Consider the following 14,055-nt stretch of genomic DNA (forward strand, 5'->3'; position numbering starts at 1 on the left):
CAATTTGTTATTATTTTGTAAAGCCCGGTTCAAGTGAGAAAACACCTTAAAAAGGACGTAAACATAAAGTTTAGGTTGATTGATACAGTTTGTTTTATTCTGATTAGTAACACAACACAAACTATGAGTTCATAGCCCAACAGATATATAAACACAAATACTGAGGAATGAAAAAATATATGTATTTTATAGGAAAAGGTTTAAGAAATGACAGCTGTGGAGAATGAAAGCTTTAAAAAAAGAACGTCTCCATTTCAGAAAGCATATTTCTGCAGTCTGGAGTCGTCAATCAATATTTGCTACGATTATTAATGTGCAGAGTCTGAGAGACGAGATTTGAGTAATGTGTGCCATCGGGAAATAAATAAACGTGGAGCCAGTTTGGAAAAACGCAGCAACAGACAAGCGCCCTGCTTTGGGTTTTAATCCAAACCATATGTTTTTAGATCTCGGTCAGGGAAGCTGAAGTGTTTGTTGTGTCCTGTTTGTCTGCAAGGCAAAGCAGATATTATACTACTCTCCTCTGCTTCATACAAAACCAAACATAAAGCAGAAATGACATCATATCAGAAAATACGTCACACAGACTCACTTTTTTCAAAGAAGGAAACTCAGATTTGCAGAATCGCATTTAAAGTCATCACAGATGATTCATAAATAACCCTGTGGCAGAAAAGGGATTTTCAGTGAGTCATCACAGCTCAGAAAAATCATCTTTCTACGTATATCTTAAACAAAAACATCCAAACCATGTGATTTCCCTTCACTTACCTCTGGATATCTGTGCTGTCTAAAGAAGTGACTGCATGTCTGTGAAGCTGCTGCTGGACGGACACAGCTGCACTCTTCAAGCCCGCTTTAGACTTTCCCGCTAATAAATGATACATTTGATGCATCGTTATCATCAGAAAACAATCAACTGCTCTAGATCTTCAAATTTGTCAAGAAACGGATATTCTGGTGATGAAAACTCACCATGTTTGATGACCGTCAACACGTGCAGGACGGCAGCCAGTTCAATGAGACTGTTGATGGCCTCCGAGTCCAAAGAGGAGCTGACCTCTGCCAAAAAGGACCTAAAAGAAGCAACAAATCGTTCAATTAACTCTTAACCCTCCTGTTGCCCTCATTTATGGGCACCAAAAAATATTGTTTCCTTGTCTGAAAAAAATGCAAATATTCAGCAAAAAATTCCCCCAAATTTCTCAAAATTAGCAAAACCTTCAGGAAGAAAATTCCAATAATTCCTTAAAAGTTTCTCTTAAAAGTTTTATTTAAAAAAAAAAAATCCCCCAAATTTGGCAAGAAAATTCTTGGAAATATTTTCAAAAAATGAGTAAAAATCTTACAAAAAAATCCTAAAAATATCTAAAGTGATTACATATATATCAGTAAAATGTCTAATATTCTCTTAAGACCATTCACAAAAAAAATCAACCAAAATCCAGCGAATTTCGCTGGATTTTGGTTCTTAAGAAACATTTGGTTCTTAAGAAACATTTTTAACATTTCTTTTTTTCCACCAAAAATGTTCAAAGATTTTCCAAAAATGCTGAAAATGTGGACATCAGAAGTTTCACTGTGAAAATATTTTTTTTTCCCCCACATTTTCAAAATTTAAAACGTGTCAATTTTGACCTGCAGGACGACACGAGGGTTAAATATTAAATAACTATAGGTAATTGCTGAGTTTTTGCGCACGCTAAGGAAATAGGGAGGACTTACCTGGTAGTAGAGGGTGATTTGAGGATGACAGAGAGCAGAATGCAGGACAAAGTAGGCATGTCCTCCACCGACTCTGGGGTGATCACCTCCTCAGGATGGGTAATCTTCAAAAATACAAGCACAGCAGCTGATTAGACACATTAATATTACAGCCTGCCATTAAGGTCATCACTTAGGTCATTCCTATAATTACATTGCTTAAGAATACAGTCAGTGGAGTCCTAAATGAGTATCAGGAAGTACAGCATATCTGTTAATAACAACCCAAATAGGGTCTGCATTGTGACACTCTGCAAGGTCATACCTTCTGTAGCGAATGTCTCTTCTCCACAATGATGACAGCAAACACAGTGGAAAAGACCCCACTGAGAGGAGCTCTGTCCCAGATTTGTGCCACTTGGAGGAAATCCGTCAGACCACAAACGGCTGACTGACACAGCTAAATGAGGGAGAGACTCGGTGATGAGCTCTTGAGAACAAGTGAACGCTCCTGCGAAAATGCTTTCAACTGGACAATCTGTAATTTATGACCGTTACAGGTTCAGTTTCAACAAAAACAAACCTAGTACTGTTTAATACCAGCCAGGCTCAGTGCAGTCATGTCAGTAATAGCCCTGAAACTGAAGAATAAATCAACAAAATTTGACATGAAGAATGTTGATGTAACCTGTTTTCCTTCCTCTGGATCCTTTCTAAGGCAGCGAGCCAGGAGCTCTATAATCTTCTGGAAAATGTTGGCCACCACACCCAAAATGACAGTGACTGCATCCTCCTGATTCTCCTGATCCTTGTTGTTGTCCTCAGGCACATAGCTGTTTGCCACCTCCTTCAAAAATGGCAGCACCGCAGGAATACACAGGTAGCCCGCCTCTGAAAACACAAAGGAATACAACTTCTGTAAAGGGTCTAATTCTGGTTAAGCAGCATGAGGCCACAGGACAACTTTGAGTGAAAAAAGCTGAGTTTCTGTTAAAAATCTAAGTCTTATTTAATATTTTTTACCACATTTTCTTTCTAAAATGAAACTAGGTCTTCAAAATACTCACCAGAGAGGAGGGTGAGTGAGCACAGGTGGAGGATTTGACCCTTGAACGTCTCGTCGCCCAAACCCACGAGCAAAACGTCGCTGCACACCGTCAGGAAGCTCTGGTAAAATGCATTAACAGCTTGATGAGGAAAAACATTTCACACTCAAAAATCAGCCACAACAACCAGAGATTGCACCCTGACTTGAGGGAAATGCATTTTAGTGTTATGTTCACTTCCACTGGTAGCTGTCGGCCTGCAGAACCTGCCCACGGTCTCCCACCACGGCATAAATAACAGGAGCACTCAAACAGATCACGCAGGGCTACTTTCAATATCTGACTGCAGCAGCCATGTGGTGACGGGCTGAGAATAATGACACAAATGAGAAATAAGCCCCCTTATTTTAACACGGCAGCGTGAGCAGGAGGAGACATGTACAGAGTGTGTGTGGAGTGGAGCACAACAATCTATGAGGAGGCTAAATTTACCGAGCAGAACCAAAAGTCCTGGAAGCAGGAGGCAGAAAGGCTCCACAAAACCTAATGTTCTGGATAACAATGTAACTTTGTGTTTCCTCTCTACTGCCTCGGTACAGGCTATGTGCTGGGGTGAAAATGAATACGATAAAAATCTAAAGTGGCAATTTATGAACAAGGAGATATGGTTTAATTTGCCTGCTGATAAATCCCGACATTTCACATACTGCAAAGACGCTTTAGGACATACAACATGACACAACTACCATTCAGATCTCACCTCTAAGCAGCTGCATGGTTGTGTTTGATATCAGCAGTCATTACTGAGAGCTAATGGGTGTGTATTTAAAGTGAAGGGCCATGTGTTGGTCCGATTATGTAGCGAACGACTTAATCACAAAATAAAACTCATTTTTATAAACAGCTGCAACAGATTCTCTCATGAGAAAGGACCCAATATGTCAACCTAAATCACACATTAGGGCTGCAGTGTCCCTTCTCTTAATGGAGTCGCACACATTTTCTCTTCGTGCTCAAATGAAATGCTTGTGTTGCATAATAGGCATCATTTCCCAAACTGTAGAAATCTGGCAAGGTTTAATAATAATCCTTCCGAGTCTAAAGTCTTCTGCTGAAAACTGGAGCTTCCAAGCTTACTTTGGAAGCTACATATTCACAAAAGCAACTGCAGAGTTCACCTCAGTTATCTGTGTGGCCAGTGGTGGCGATTTCTCCGAATCCTCGCTGTCATCTTCGGTTTGTTTTGCCAGAAAGGGCAGCACCCTGTCAGCTACCCACGCCGCCACGTGCTCCAGAGAGAGCAGGTAGTCTCGGCCTTCTGACGACTGAGGAAGAGATAAAAATGTATTTAAAATTTCACTTTTTTTTTTAAAGAGAGAAGAAACAGGCTGCTCTCCAGAAAGTAACTGGCTAACAAATCTGAGTCATCTGGGAAAATGTGTGAAAAAAGGAAAAAAAAAGAAAAAGTTCCTTCCTTCCACAACGCCTACTCTAGGCTTGCAACTAAAAATTATTTTCATTATTTATTAATCTGCCAATAATTTTTTTATTTTTTTGGTTAATAATTAAGTAAATTGTAAAATAGTGAAAATGTCTACCTTAAATTGTAGTATTGAGTTTACAATCATAAAGAAATGCACATTTTTCTGTACATATTTATGCTTAAAGTGATTAATCAGTTATCAAAAGCTGACATTTAAATTTCTGTCAGTGTAGTAACTGTTTCAACAAAAAATATATTTCATATTTTCAAAAACAGGAAATCCAGTACACTACGAGCCTAGATTAAAACCAACCTACAAGCGTATATACAGTCATGGATGAAAGTATTGGCATCCAAATACTGAGTTGAAGGTGCCAACAATTTTGTCCAGCCCATTTTTTGAGTTTTGTGTAAAATTATGTCAATTTTTGGCTTTTTTCTTCTGTTTTTTTTGTGTTTTTCCAATGCACATCTAGGAAATAAACGTGTGTATGGTATACACTGTATACCAAAAACATCTGGAATTGCAACAATTTCTGGGAGAAATGGTGTATTTTCTGGAAAAATTCCCAGGGTGTCAATACTTTCATCCATGACTGTATGTACAGTTGTGAGCATACCAAATCAATAAGTACATGTGAACAGGCAATAACAAAGACAAAAATTGGTGCAAACTAAATGTAGAGACTCACGATATGTTGCAGATGTGCACCAAGACGACCTTGGAAAGTAAAGGCCTTCAGTGCAGTCTCCACACTGGGACACTGAGGACCTTCTGTGGTGGAGCTCAGATGACTATACAGCACAGACTGTTGAGAGAAATATCAGAAAACACAGTCAAAACATCATTTTATTGGAGGTATAAATTATTTAGCTCAATATATTACAGCAGGGATATGTAGATTAATAGGATGTAAGTTCTAGGATCTCTATTTAAATGTACCTTCCAGTTCCCCAGAACTGTATGAAGCTGCTTCAGTGGTTTGTCCCCCAGAGCCAGGACTTTCTCCCGTGTCGAAGCTTGACTGAAAAGATATTCCATGTAAGCCAACGCCAGCTCTGGTTTGACCTCCACCGTCTCCTGGATACGCACCTTTCGACTGACGGTTGCCTTGTCCTGAAGTTGACATGAAGAAATGTTTACACAGAGAAGCATGTGTTGTATTAAACCACTTCTTCTTGTGTTTTATGAACCACATGATACATTTTCAACCCTTTAAATCCAAATGTGAGCTGTTTAAAGTTGTGCTGACTGACCGCTTGTTTGGGCAGAGACTCGGTGAGCCAGTCAGTGATGAGTTCGAGGACATCAGCAGCCTGACCCCAGCTGCAGATGCAGTCTAACAGCTGGCCGTACTGAGCTGAAGAAGCCCCTGAATCCATCTTCCTCAGTCTAGACAGGACTCCACAGCTGGGAACGAGAAAGCAAGACAAGGGAGACAGGTTAGACAGAATGAAGTCAGCAAGAGAGAAAGCTACTACAAAAAAGGAAGGGGAGGAAGAGAGACAAGGAGACGCACTGCTGCTCACCTGAATGTTGGAACTGAAGCTGGTGGCATGAATGAAGCCAGGTGTATAAGAGGGACAGTACATCGCTCATCCTGGGAAATAAATCAAGACTGTTTTACTTTAATGCTTATGCAGAAAAGTGAAAATACAAACAAATACAACAGACTGCAGTCGTTGTACCTCAAAGGCCTGGAAATACTTGGCCATGACACTCCCAAACTTGGTGTAAGTGTACTTCTGGGCCTCATCATTTTGTTTCAGGGCCTTCTCGACACTCCTCCACAGGATGACCACGACCTCCAGCAAGCTGGACGCGACAGCCATGTCTTTCCCCAGCAACGCCGGTGCAGCCTGCTAAAAGCAAAACTTACTTCAAATCTCCTTGAACACAGATACACGGTCTGCACAGTCTGAAGTCACGTATCAGCAGAATTTTATTTCTTATCTAATTAGGCTGAGAAACAGCTGGGGTTTAGACTGACAGCTAAATTAAAAATCCCAGAACTAAATCACTCTTGATCTGCTTGATAAAACATATGAAATGATGAGTAGATCACTGATTAGGAGGAAATTATTCTGACACTGGATTCATTTTTTACTTATTGTGAAATCAAGATTAGGTAGTCTGTTAAATTTTGGAGTCTATTTATTATGTTACATTTTTATATCAGAAATTCAGCTGCAACCCAGTCAGTGTAAGTCGATTTATTTGCTCTCGAGTGCAGCTTTATGTATAATTTCAACCTTTGTGGATGTTATTATTACAGCCACTGCAGACGCTAGAGATGTAGAATGTTGGGGCACAAATGGACTATTATTTGCTACTCTGGCTATTTGGTCTTTTTTTCTTTGTTTTGTTTTATTAAAAGTTGATGGGTATATTATGCACATTAGTTAAGTATTGCTGCAAATTACACTTTAAATAATCTACATATGGTTACCTTAATACATTGCTGACTAATATTATTTGTGTAAATGTAAAATTAATGGCTGAGCTGCTTTACTTAATTTGAAACTATAAATAGGAGGATGGGAGGATTTCTCAAAGTCTAGATTTGGAGTTAAATTCATTTTACACTCAACTAACCTTGTTTCGAGAACAGCTAAATATGCACACTTGCTCGTAAACTCTGTTAGTGTAAGTGTTTCCCCTTTTACCATGCTGTTCTCCTTGTTGCTGTCATTAATGTCCGTCTGGTCACAGTCAACCTGGATACAGCCGTTCAGAACACGGCGAATAGCAAACATCAGCTTTACTGGAAGACAAGACAAAACAATACTTGTGCATCATATTAAAAAAAAAACAAAAACAACTAAAATAGCATAAATGCAACTTAATAAATAATTTTATTTTTGGCCAGTCACTGTGCACATACTTATGTTAGTGGGTGCAGTATGCTTGTGAGCATACTGGTAGAATTTCCTGGCAGCCATGGGGTTCATCTGTATGAGTGTGATGCAGCGGCAGCACCACTCCTTCTCCGACTCATTGACAGGGAAGAAGGACTTGAAGAGCAGGTCGACAATACGCTTCGAAACTGATGGTGAGTCGAGAGCCAGGCGGGCCAGCAGGTGGTCCATGTTGCAGACATCCCAGAACTAGAGCGTAGTAAATGTAGAAGAAAAATAAGGAGAAAAGCATTCACTTTGTTCACCTGCAACAACAAGCATCGCTTCCAGAAAATTGTGTCGTGGTGTATTTCAGTGAAATTGCACCTGGTTTTGCATCAGACATAAAAATGCATCTTTCTATAGCTCCATTGTATGTTAAATATCTTCAGAATGTCCCCACAAATTCAAAAGACATTTAAAAGCTTCATGAAATCAGAGCCTGTTTTAGGGAAGAAAAAAAGCAAAAAGAAAACCTACAGTACCTTGGCAGCACGAACTGCTTTGACCTTGATAAGCATGTCAAGAAAAGCTGTGCGGACTTTCTCAGAGTTGTCATGGAGGCTGTACTTGAGAGTAGGCAGGAGTTTTTCCAGTACTGGATGGCTGAGAGAGTTGTCCAGGACAATAGTCAGACACTGGGGAAACAAAGACACAAACCACAAGTCATTAAATGTCTTGTCCAGCAGTCTTGCCAATTCTGTCTACAGCGCCAGTAATGTTTACAATTCTCCATGACAAAATCTTTGGGCAAGAATGCCTTGTTATTGTTATTCACCACACAAATACACTGGCAGGATGGTAAGACAATACAATCAGGAACAGAGAGAAGCCACATTCTCCACCTTGAAGACTGAGCAGCGGACATCAGCAGAGCTGCTGTCGGACGCCAGCTCCATCATCAGCTTCTTCAGGAAGTCTGTGATGATTGTGGGAGGGAGGAGCTCCCAGCACTTAGCCAGGATCTTACAGACACCCAGGATGGCATTGGAGCGCACAGTAGGGTGGGGGTCATCAAGGAGGCCCTGAGGATGAGACAGCTGGTTGTAATTTTGGCACTGAGGTAATCAATTTTTGATGTATACCGGATCACAAAATTAACCAAACAACATACTTTCAGTGTCCTCACAATGGAAAGTAGTTGAATGATTTGAAGGTTACATACCATCGCTGTGTCCAGCTGTTTTTGAATGTTCTCATCTGTATTCTCGTTGCTTTGGTCCGGGTCATGGATTGGGAAGGCCTCGGTAAAAAGCAACGTGGCATTTGCACGCACCTCAAAGTTTGGAGCCTAAAAAAATCAAGCAGAAACACATTAGACAATAGAATAAAATACTAAAATACTCGTATAAAGGCGGTAACTAGGTATGCGTACGCTGAGAGCTTTCCAAAGAATGGGTCTGTAGAGATTATACAGCATCTTGTCCACGCTTTTACAGCCCGCCCTCGTGTGGAAATAACTCACGATCTGCACGAGAGCAATGAGATCAGAGAATAAATGCACACACAGAATAATATGCATATGAGGACCCCAAAAACATACTTATATCCAACTAAAATTCTACAATTTACAGTCTACCTGTCGGACTTTGGCATGGACGGGAGATGCTCTACGAAGGAAGATTGCATTCTGCATAAAATCCTGAATGCATGAGCTCTCGATATTCTCCAGGAAGTCTCCACCAGCCTTCTTCCAAGCTCTGAAGTACATCTCCCCAATATGAGTAGTTATTGTCCTGAACAAAAGGTTTAATAATAAACATGAGGAAAAGAAAACCAAATGGTGTCAATTACATCAAAGAAGGCTTCTTACTTGCTGTAAAACTGCAGCTGATTTTTGATGGTGGCATGAATAATCCAGATGAAGTCAACGTTCCAGCTGAAAAGAAACACCAGGAATCGCTTTCCCTGTGACAACATACACATCATTAGGCTGACAGCTCAAGGACAAAGCACAGTAATAATTAGAAAAGTGAATCACAACCACACACACACAGCAGCTAAGTATCTCTCTACTCACATCATCATTTCTAATGTAAGTAGGATGCTGAAAGCATTGGAGCAACAAGTTGATTATCAGCTTGTTGTCTTCTGAAGTGTAGTCCAGACTCAAAAGCACATCATGGAGACTCCACACTCTCTGGATCTCAGCACCCTGACAAGAAACACAGAAAGGAAGAAGTGTCAATAAATCATATCTGGGCTCTAATCCTGTGTTTTCTAAAGGTTATCACTCATACTGATTCCATCTGCTTTATTCCATCTGTGAACACCCCCCCCTCCAAATGAAAACTGAACACATAACTGAGGGGATATACTGACGGGTTTCTTCAAAGTGAAGCTCTTCTGCAGAGACATAAGGAAAGCAGTGTGACCAAACTTTTCTCTCTCCTGCAGCCCCTTCTTCCACCAGGCCTCACACAGAGCGTGGATGTGGTGCTGCAGAGGTGCTTCTGATACAGGAAGACACTCCAGAACATCTAAAAGGAGAGAAACAAATCAGGCTCGTTGTAGAGAAACACCAAAACTTACTTGAAAAATACATATTTTTTAAATTCCTGTCTAGTGCAATATGCAATCAGAGATATCCAGGTTGGGATTATAGGAGGGCAGCACTAGAAATATTTGGGCTTGTTTTATTTTATCTGAGGCATGACGTGAATTCATGTTTTAAAATTGATATTTTATGTAGAAAGACTGATGGATGAATTGATTACTTGTTTTAGCTGCAAGTCTTCCTGTGTGTGTGTTTTTTTTTTTAAGGACATGACTTGTAGGTGTAACTGGGCAATTCTGATGGTATTATTTGTTTTTTATACGTCTTAATTTATATCAAGGACTTCAATATTTGATCATGGTGGTATAAATGTGTTAGTATGCACATGTTGTTTGTTTTTATCTGGGTTGAAAGGAGGCTTCTTTATTGAAAAAAAACTTTCTTTATGCAATAGTTATGTATGCATCTTTGTTTCAACAGAAAGTTGTCATTAGTAAGTCATAATTTAATAGAAAAACCACTCACCATTAAGCCTGCGGACAGTTTCCAGAAGGGCACTGTATGCGTCTCCATCTTCCAAAGCCTTTAGAGATACTGTGGACACTAGTGTCACACCATCCACAACAGCCATGACATGTTTCTGAAAGAAAAGTTAATGCCAAAATGCAGGGAAAGGTCTTAAGAGAGAACAATTATGTGATTTGTGATTCATGCATAGTTTATGTGATTAAATCCTATGACATCTAAATTACAAAACAATTTGAAAGCAGCTGACATCACAGAAATCATGTATGACCTTGTGCATACATTCTAAAAATATATAAATTCCTTTTTTTTTTCTCCAAGAAAACTCGAGAGAAAGTTGTACATAAACTGATAAACTTACAGGGTCTGGTGCTGACTGCTCCTGCATGCCTTCGTCTCCACCCTCCTCCCAGCGCTCTGGAGGTAACTCCAGCAGGATGTCCTGAAGCAGCGACGCCAGTCTCCCCCACATCGCCTCTCTCTGGTCTCTGGCCATCTCCTGCACCACCTCCTCCACATCGAAGGGCTCAGTCTTGTCCTTCTGCTCAGCAATATAGACAGGAGCACACATCTTTAGATAAAACTCAGGTCATTCTATTTGGCCCTAAACACCACAGAAACACACTATCCAAACCTACAGTTACTCTGGACAGTACTACCTTGGCTTTCACCACTACTATGAGGAATGTTGGAGTTATTTTTGACAAGGGTTTTTTCTTTAACACACACATAAAACAAGTCTCTAGAAAGGTGTACTTTCACCACAATATTGTCCAAATTAAGAACATCCTGTCTCGTTGTAATGCTAAAAAAAAATATAGTCCATGCTTTTGTTAGTTTTAGGCTTGATTACTGGAATTTCTTATTATCTGGATGCACCAATAACTGTGCAAAACCTACACTTAATCCAAAATGCAGCACTGAGTGTACCAACAAGAACAAGAAAAGAACATCATGTGCCTCTCATATTAGTTTCTCTTCACTGGCTCTGTCTTGAATCAAGAATAGAATTTAAAAACTTTCTCCCTACACACAAAGTACTTACCAAGATCCATCATAATTCCTACTACAATATTTTTTCAATATAATACTTCACTCTCACAGTGCAGGTTTACTTGTGATTCCCAGAGTTTACAAAAATTAAATGGAAGGCAGAGCCTTTAGCTACCAAGCTCTCAGCTTGGGTTTATGAGGCAGACATCCTCTTACCCTAAGATAAAGTTTACAACTTTGCTTGTTGGTAAAGCTTATAGTTGGGGCTATGTCAGATGACCCTCAAGTGTTTTTTAATTACACGGCTATAGGTCTAAGCTGTTGAGGGACCTCCTATGATCCACAGGCTTCAGAGCTGCTGGTTTCTGATAGCAGATGGACTGTTTTTTTTTAACTCAAATTTACAAGTTTACTATGTAAAGTTCCCTGAGATGACATATGTTACAATTACAATACAATACAATAAGTGTGGAGTTTGCATTGTTAGAGCAACAAAGGGGATAATACAAACATTTAAGAAATATCAGTAGAAAAACATGCACCTAAAAATATAAATAATTACGAGCTACATAAGTAGTAAGAGTCTCTGCCTGAAAAGGGCATTTTCAGTTCCAGTATGAGGTGACTGACAGAAGATAAATCAGCCCAAATGTTTTTTACAACTTGACCAATTCTGAATAAGGAATTAAATCTTTTATACTTTGGCCTCTAGTAACATTTTTTTCTTTTGCAACTATTTTAAACAATACAAAAATGAACAGAGAAACTGTATAATTTGCAGAAACTGTCAGATATAATGGAATTTCAGACTTAAGTTTATTTCAGATGTTTAAGACTTGACCTCAACATTTTCCTGCACTAGTTAGCATTTCAGTTTTTGCATTATGTAGTAAACAATTTTAAAGCAGAAAATGCTAAAACTACTACAATAAGTACACTGGCACTGCAGTGTTAAAGTACTATGTTTGAGTGTTGAAGATACGGATTAAATATACACCTAATACACAAGCATCCAGGTGATTTCTGCTGGCTCTGAAGGTTTGCTGTCATAGCAGTATCGTTAGCATGATCGTAAATACAGTTGGCTACTTACATGACGCTGAATGAACCGGAGGAAGTCTTCCACATTTTCTTTACAGACGGCTTCTAAAAACGCCTCTCGCTTGGACATGATTTCGGTTTCCCAAGCGATGTAAAGCGACGACAACCTGCCAAAAACAGAGTGATGTTAGCGGTGATATCAAGCTAACGTAGCGGTGAAACGTTGCTGTAACAGAATCAAAACAAACATGGCGGTGCGTTTGTCGTTAGCGTTAAAAGTATTATTTGTAAACATTAATCCCACTCTGACGGTTGGTTATGTCCGTATTTTAACTGATAGTCATGAAAATAGTAAATATGAAGCATTTATGTCGGTTGTTACCTTTTTATTGACGGTTTTGTGAGGCAGCGGCGGTGAAGTGACAGCCAACCATAAGAACAGCAAACCCGCGCAAATTTGTATGAAGTCGCGTCAGTACGTCATGACGTCATGACGTCTACGTGTGACGTTGACGCAAACGTGTTGTTCCCTCGTTCTGCCACTTGATGGCGACAAAACACTGCAAATGTTCTGTTTTTCTGCCAAACTCAGAGATTTTCAACCGTTTGCTTTAGTTGCACATGTGATTTTTATTCTGTAGGAGATCTTCTTTCTCCAAAGACTGTGCTTTATCGATTACACCCCAAAGCTCAAGAGAAATCATACTGGACGGTCGAATACCGACTCACACGCAGTATATACCACATTTATAACCATAAAATCAATTTTTGTACTAATATCTTTAAACAAAAACCAACAAAACCAAACAAAAACGAAGCATGACAACTTTCACAAGAGAAACCATTTATTCAAAAGCCATGAGGCATCATATCATTCAAAATAATAACATTAAGAAGGCAAAAAAATTACATGTTGGGTTTTTAAGGCACAGGATAGATTACAAGTATTTAAAAGCTCCAACAAACAGTTATAACCGCATTGCAAAACATATACAAGCATGACACAGATGCATCATCTTAGCAACAGATTCTAGCAGCCCTGCTCGTAAAAATGCAATAATTGTTGTCTCTGCTCACACTTTTCAGTTCGCTCAACTCACGTTTTGGTTTGAAAACAATCAAACCCTTATTCAAGTATCCTTTGTAGTGTTCATATTGTACAGCACTTGTTCATAGCCCTAAAATGCCCACAGGTCTGCATTATCTCAGAACAAACAATATTGCACAACCTCCTATAATATACAGAGCAATCATTTTATTCCTTGCATATGTGCATTCCATGTTTGTAATCAAGCATAAAGAACAACAGGAGGTAAACAATCAAATAACACTGCATAACAAAAAACAAAGAAACAAACAAAAAACACACCAAAGTTGCGACTGCTACTTAAGCCTACTTTCGTGATTGTATCTGTTCCTTTGGTACGAGTTTTTCTCAGACAATAAAACAGAATTTGTCACATTTGAACAACCTGGACGGAAAGTCGTAAGAATTTCGACAGATTTCAATAGAAAGTATAATGCCATGAAAACCCCTGCAAATTCTTGTAACTATACATTTGCAATATGTACACAAAACACTGAAAAAAGAGACAAGGCGGTTTGTGTGTCTTGATGCATTACAATATGTTACAATAGCTTCCAATCTTGAACATGAAACAATAACATGAAATGCTTGAAAAACTTCTTACATGCTGAAAGTATTCCTTTTAAATATATGAAAAATATGAATACAACTGAATGATGTGCCCTTTAACAAGATGATTATTTTACAGCAGAGAGGTGAGAGGTGGTTTCACTACGTGAGGAGGGGGTCTTGAATTCTTCTTATGCCTTGTGACGACAGACCATCTTCACTCAGATCATAC

At 39.3% G+C, this 14,055-nt stretch overlaps 2 protein-coding genes across 5 annotated transcripts in view; both read right to left on the minus strand.

Moving 5' to 3' along the window:
• Positions 1 to 69: 69 nt before the first annotated feature.
• On the minus strand, positions 70 to 12,641 carry ncapg2 (non-SMC condensin II complex, subunit G2). 2 transcript variants are annotated; one of them, XM_023297650.3, is made up of 28 exons: positions 12,570 to 12,641; positions 12,240 to 12,354; positions 10,515 to 10,694; positions 10,154 to 10,268; positions 9,454 to 9,611; positions 9,152 to 9,286; positions 8,945 to 9,039; positions 8,711 to 8,867; positions 8,507 to 8,599; positions 8,297 to 8,422; positions 7,977 to 8,156; positions 7,617 to 7,769; positions 7,119 to 7,341; positions 6,901 to 6,998; positions 5,923 to 6,093; positions 5,764 to 5,834; positions 5,491 to 5,644; positions 5,177 to 5,350; positions 4,926 to 5,042; positions 3,929 to 4,075; positions 2,772 to 2,871; positions 2,393 to 2,595; positions 2,030 to 2,164; positions 1,726 to 1,829; positions 976 to 1,076; positions 772 to 871; positions 593 to 663; positions 70 to 489 (listed from the first exon to the last, which is right to left on the minus strand). In XM_023297650.3, exons 2-27 carry the CDS (start codon positions 12,315 to 12,317, stop codon positions 612 to 614), a joined length of 3,420 nt encoding a protein of 1,139 aa, XP_023153418.2. In that variant the 5' UTR covers positions 12,318 to 12,354; positions 12,570 to 12,641; the 3' UTR covers positions 70 to 489; positions 593 to 611. The 2 variants fall into 2 exon arrangements, with proteins under 2 accessions (XP_023153418.2, XP_023153417.2); XM_023297649.3 differs by having other exon boundaries at positions 5,923 to 6,096.
• Positions 12,642 to 13,014: 373 nt separating this feature from the next.
• The window catches only part of esyt2b (extended synaptotagmin-like protein 2b), a 37,125-nt gene continuing 36,084 nt past the window's right edge, over positions 13,015 to 14,055 (minus strand). For all 3 annotated transcript variants that reach the window (XM_023297646.3, XM_023297644.3, XM_035942653.2), the window contains one exon: positions 13,015 to 14,055. In XM_023297646.3, coding sequence (XP_023153414.2) covers positions 13,986 to 14,055 — 70 coding nt within the window. In that variant the 3' untranslated portion in view covers positions 13,015 to 13,985.

The sequence above is a fragment of the Amphiprion ocellaris genome, chromosome 22, assembly GCF_022539595.1.
Source record: "Amphiprion ocellaris isolate individual 3 ecotype Okinawa chromosome 22, ASM2253959v1, whole genome shotgun sequence".
Classification (NCBI taxonomy): domain Eukaryota; kingdom Metazoa; phylum Chordata; class Actinopteri; family Pomacentridae; genus Amphiprion; species Amphiprion ocellaris.